Source organism: Chlamydotis macqueenii, chromosome 4, assembly GCF_036417535.1.
Source record: "Chlamydotis macqueenii isolate bChlMac1 chromosome 4, bChlMac1.mat, whole genome shotgun sequence".
Lineage (NCBI taxonomy): Eukaryota > Metazoa > Chordata > Aves > Otidiformes > Otididae > Chlamydotis > Chlamydotis macqueenii.
In genome coordinates this window covers 6,098,475-6,104,474 of record NC_141559.1, presented here as the reverse complement: position 1 = coordinate 6,104,474, position 6,000 = coordinate 6,098,475, and the positions used below count along the sequence as shown (strand labels likewise).

Sequence of the window (6,000 nt, the reverse complement as noted above, 5' to 3'; positions counted from 1 at the left end):
GGAGGACTGTCTGCTACTGACAGCATTTACTCCTGATCATCCAACCAGCTTCCTACCAACCACATCATCCACCTCTTCAGGCCACATGTTAACAATCTGCTCTAAGGAGACTACGGGAGATCACTTTCAAGGACTTGGAAAAGTTCAGGTACACAACACGCCCTTCTCCCCCTACCACATGGATTCAGCAATCTCTTTCTTGTCCTTTAGATGCCACCAGCACCCTTCTGCCCCTTCCCACACCACAAGCCTTCTCCATATCACACATTTCCAGAGGAGAGCACACGAGGCAGTGCACATCAGTCCAGGTCCACGGGGCCTGTTCAGAAGAGAACCAGAAGTGATTTCTCCCAGCAGGCCCATGAATCCAATGGGTTCTCGGTGTGGCGCAGAGCTTTCCTGAGCATTTTCCTCAGGGTTCCCCTTCCCCCCAGACTTTCTAGTCTAAAGGCTGTAGATGAAGGGGTTGACAAGGGGTGTGAGGAACGTGTAGAGAAAGGACTTTGTCAAATGATCACAGGAAGACTTGTCTGGGCATCACACACCCAAGGTACGGGCGTCATGAAAAACAGTGGCACAAGTGAGGTGAGAGGAGCATGTGGAAAAGGTCTCTACCTGCCTGCACACGCTAGATGGGAGATCTGCTCCAGGGTGGCAGCTCTGATGCACACAGGATGGCCACGTGAACAGAAAGGGGGGGATGGGATCTAAAAAGCAGGTTATGAACGGGAAGAGCATGGGTGTCACGGTGTCACCGTGTGAGAGCTCCAGCAATGGGGTGAATTCACCGAAGAAGTGGTCAGCTCTGCCTGGGCCACAGAAATATATCTGGGACATGACTGCAATGATTAATGCTGATGGCAGAAATCCTCCTAGGGAAGGTGCAGTTGTCCTCTGGAGACAGATGTCGCAGTTCATGAGACTTGTAAACAGCAGAGGGTGGCACACAGCCCAGTACTGATCATAGGGTGTGGTCCCACTCAGCAAGAATGACAACTACAAAACCTATAAAGGCTGGGGCAGTAAGGAGTTCCACTATGAGTCATACATTGAAGAAGATGGACACAGGATCGCTTCTGGAAAACATTCAGTCATCATTTTCCATGCTGCTTCCTTGAGCTCCTGGTTCCTCATGCTGTAGATGAGGGGGTTCAGTGCTGGAGGCACCAATGAGTACAGAGCAGCAACCAGTAAATTCAAAGATGAGGAGGAGATGGAGGGGGGCTTCAGGTAGGCAAACATGGCAGTGCTGAGAAAAAGGGAAACCACGGCCAGGTGAGGGAGGCACGTGGAAAAGGCTTTGTGCCGTCCCTGCTCAGAGGGGATCCTCAGCACAGCCCTGAAGATCTGCACATAGGACACAAAAATGAACACAAAACAGCCAACAAAGACAAAAGCACTAAATGCAAGAAGTTGAAATTCCCTGAGGTAGGTTTCTGAGCAGGAGAGCTTGAGGATCTGGGCGATTTCACAGAAGAACTGGTCCACAGCATTGCCCTGGCAGAGTGGCAGTGAAAATGTATTGGCAGTGTGCAGCAGAGCATTGAGAAACCCACTGCCCCAGGCACCTGCTGCCATCTGGACACAAGCTCTGCTGCCCAGGAGGGTCCCATAGTGGAGGGGTTTGCAGATGGCAATGTAGCGGTCATAGGCCATGACAGTGAGAAGCCAGTACTCTGCTGAAAGGAAAAAGATGAATAAAAAGGCCTGTGTAGCACATCCTGAGTAGGAGATTGCCCTGGTGTCCCAGAGGGAATTGGCCATGGCTTTGGGAACAGTGGTGGAGATGCACCCCAGGTCAAGGACAGAGAGGTTGAGGAGGAAGAAGTACATGGGGGTGTGGATGCGGTGGTCACAGGCTATGGCAGTGATGATGAGGCCGTTGCCCAGGAGGGCAGCCAGGTAGATGCCCAGGAAGAGCCAGAAGTGCAAGAGCTGCAGCTCCCATGTGTCTGCGAATGCCAGGAGGAGGAACTCAGTGATGGAGCTGCTGTTGGACATTTTCTGTTTCTGGGCATGGGGACCTGTCCAAGGAGAAAAGGCAATGAGATAAGGCAGCGTCGTCTAAGCAAAACCTACTCCAGTTCCCATGGAACCACCCCAGACTTCCTTGCCCCTTTCAGGGAGACGTTTCTCATGTTCCTTGTATGAGCTCCACATGGTGCTGGCGGAGGTGCCACTGGGAGCAGGGAGCACTGCTGTGACGTCTTGAAGGGCAAGTCCTGCCCTACAGAAATAGGTAAATAGGAACACAGAATCATCTCAGATTAAAGTCTCAGGAATTTCGCCGATGACACCAAGTTGTGTGGTGCCGTTGACACGCTGGAAGGGAGGGATGCCATCCAGAGGGACCTGGACAGGCTGGAGAGGTGGGCCCGTGCCAACCTCATGAAGTTCAACTAGGCCAAGTGCAAGGTCCTGCACCTGGGTCATGGCAATCCCAGGCACAAATACAGGCTGGGCAGAAAATGGATTGAGAGCAGCCCTGAGGAGAAGGACTTGGGAGTGCTGGTGGACAAGAAGCTCAACATGAGCTGGCAATGCGCCCTTGCAGCCCAGAAGGCCAACCGCATCCTGGGCTGCATCAAGAGAAGCATGGCCAGCAGGTCGAGGGAGGTGATTCTTCCCCTCTACTCTGCCCTGGTGAGACCCCACCTGGAGTACTGTGTCCAGTTCTGGAGCCCCCAACACAAGAAGGACATGGACCAGTTGGAGAAGGTCCAGAGGAGGGCCACGGAGATGATAAAAGGGCTGGAGCACCTCTCTTATGAGGCCAGGCTGAGAGAGTTGGGGCTGTTCAGCCTGGAGAAGAGGAGGCTCCGGGGAGCCCCGATAGCGGTCTTCCAGTTCCTCAAGGGGGCCTACAAGAAAGATGGGGAAAGGCTGTTTAGTAGGGCCTGGTGCAATAGGACGAGGGGTAATGGTTTTAAAATAGAGGGGGGTAGATTTAGATTAGAAATTAGGAAAAAATTTTTTATGATGCGCATTATAGAACACTGGAACAGGTTGCCCAGAAATGTGGTGGAAGCCTCATCCCTGGAAACATTCAAGGCCAGGCTGGATGAGGCTCTGAGCAACCTGATCTAGTTGGGGATGTCCCTGCTCCTTGCAGGGGGGTTGGACTAGATGACCTTTGAAGGTCCCTTCCAACCCTAACCATTCTATGATTCTATGATTCTATGAAATCTACTTTTGATACCAATGAGCTTTGCAACCTTGCTGCTCCCAATTTGCTTCACAGCAAAGTGACTCTGCAGAGCAAGAGAATTCCCTGCGGCTCAGCACAGAGTGAGCGGAGCTGGTCTGTCTCTCCGTCCCAGATGCCCTGGACTTGCAGCTTTCTGAGACTGAAGGTGATCACACTGCTGTGTTTCTGTGAAAAGCCAGCAGACACTGCTGAGAGCACAGGGATCCACTGCAGACCACAGAATGTCTCACCCTTACTCAAGGTCTCAGCACCTCGCTTCTAGCCCACAGCACTCACGGCTCATTTCACCAACACAAAAGCAGGGTTTTGGCCTTAGCATCTCTCTGCTGAACCATGGGGTGTGCAGGTAACACAAAGATGTTATGGGAGATGTTTTCATCCTGAAAGGAAACTCACATCCTGGAAGGATACTGGAAGAAGTTACAGTAAGAGTTTTAAAAATGGTATCTCACTGAGGGAAAACCAGCTCCTGCCCCAGCCCCACAGCCTGCATTGCCCACAGCCCCACAGCTGAAAGCTGGGACACTTGTTCCCACGGACACAGCTGCAGGAAAGGACCCACAAGATCAGGGGGTGACTCTGCAGCTGGAACTCCCCTCCCCAGACAGCCTGACAGCAAGAACAAGATCCCAGCAGCAACACCACAGAGAGGTGGAGGCACAAGGGCAAATACAGCCAGGGCGCGGCTGAGAGAGGACAGGGCAGAGGCAGGCGGGCACTGGGGACAGCGTCCCCCTCCCCCAGCTGTGCGTGCCCCCTCCCCGACACCACCATTGCCGGGCAGCTGCTCTCAGCCCCTGTGCTCTGCAGAGGGCAGTGGGCACGTGGCTGGAGAGCTGCAGCACGGCTCTGCTGGAGCTCTGGCTGCAGAGGAGGGGGTTCATGGCTGGGACCCCGCAGCCCTGAGGGCAGAGGCTTGGGTGGGTGGGAGAGGAGGCCAGGGGGCTTGCTCAGAGCAAGGGGTCTGCACTGGAGGGGATGCTACAGAGATTTCTGAATTCTCCCTCCCACAACATTTCTGGGTTTAGTTTCCTCTCATTCCTTGATCGTAACTGTGATGCCTGGGGATTTTCCTCCTGGGCGTTGTTTCCCTGTCTGATCTCTTTTCCCTGTCAGCACTCACAGACCCCATCCCACCCTCTGTGCACTCTCCCTGGCCCTACACACACCTGCCTGTTTGCAGAGCACTGGCTGGGTGCCTGTTCCTGTTTGGAGGTTCCAAAGGCCAGGGCAGGACAACGCTGCTGGGTGCAGCACGGGTGATGCTGGTGCTGTCCCTGGGCAGAGAAGTGGCTGAAGGCACTTGAGGAGGCGCTTAGCAGACCAACTGACCACTCACACTTACAGCTCAGGAGTCTCAAGGACTTGTCCAAGTTTGACAGCTCCTTTTTTGATTTCTCTTTCCCTCCCCACCTTCATTAGACCCCTACCCTCAGAGTAGGAAAACAAAAACAGAGACTCAGGAAAGCGCTTTATCTCTATAGCAAACCCTGCCTTGACCTTCCTCTTGACACATACCCTTGGAAGTTTCCCAGTGGTGACGTGGAGCTGTGAGCAGCCCTGACCCACACAGCACCCTCTCGACAGCAGAAGGACCCTGCTCAGCCACAAGTTGTTCCTCCCACCCACAGCCTCTCCCCAAACACCATGGGGAGCTCCCCGGGCAGGCTGAGTGCTGAGGCCAGCAGAGGCAGAGTCCCTGCCCCAGCACACAGCCCCTGGGGCGCAGGGACCCTGCTCTGAAGGACAGCCCTGGGCACCCCTGGCTGCACACACACATTCACACCCTGCAGCCGTCCCTGGGAGAAGGCAGCCGTCGTGCCCTGTCCCTCTGGCCGTGCAGCTGAGAAGCCCTCGTGTGGAACACATCCTGCTCCTCTACTGTGAAAGTCCTCCTGACTGTGGGATGTGACAGCTTTTGGAGGTCTTTCCACAAACTACAGACACATTGACCTTCACGCAAGTACTTACCACGTAAAGGGCTGTGAATTTTTCTCTCCTGTTGAGTTCTCAACTCTTCTCCCACCCCAGGCTGCCTTTATCCTCTCTGTGCCTCGCTCCTCTCCCCTCAGCTCCTGCAGGCAGAGCCCTCAGCCCTGCTGCGCTTGGCAGAGGAGCTGCTCCTGGGCAGAGCTGTCTCTCTGCAGCGCTGCCCTGTTACCAGCAGCTCCCTCCATCCCAGGAGCCCGGCCCAGCTCAGCAGCAGAGGCCCAGCCCAAGGCGGCACTTTCTCTGTCCCCTCGGGGCTCCCTCCAGCTGTCCCTGGGGCTGCAGGGGAACCTGCTGGGAAACAGCCTGGAGCCAGCACTGATGGTCCCTCAGCCGGGGAGACAGGCTTCTTTCCAGAAGCACAATTTCTCCCCTCAAAGTTACATCTAATTTTTTTTTTTTTAAATTGGACAGGACTCCCAGACAGAGACAGGCAGGGATCTCCTTTACCCCTCCTGAGAGAAGGGGTTCAGCTGAGGCAATGAAGGCCTCTCATCCTGCGTTTCTGTTCCCAGCATTTGAAGGAGACTCAGCTCCCTCCCATGCACACCACAAACCTACTTCGGCCACTGATCAGGTGTGCACGGAATGGACACCTGCATGTGAGCGTCTTCTCTCAACTCCCACGCTCACTAGTGGAGATGGAGGGCAGGAGCGAGGTGTTCAGGTGCAAATACCTGGCCACAGGGGAGCTGCCGGAGGTGGTGAAGGTACCTGCAGGTAACTGCAAGCTCTGATGGAGAAGTTCGCAGAGACAGGGCAACATGTCAGAGATCATCTGTTCTCCAAAGACAGCATCCTCT

General features: G+C 54.6%; 1 protein-coding gene across 1 annotated transcript; it reads right to left on the bottom strand.

The window, feature by feature from the left end:
* Positions 1-1,035: 1,035 nt before the first annotated feature.
* Positions 1,036-2,001, bottom strand: LOC147600815 (olfactory receptor 14C36-like). The gene has a single exon (XM_086747058.1). The coding sequence runs from the start codon at positions 1,999-2,001 to the stop codon at positions 1,036-1,038; it is 966 nt and encodes a 321-aa protein (XP_086603184.1).
* Between the last annotated feature and the right edge of the window lie 3,999 nt (positions 2,002-6,000).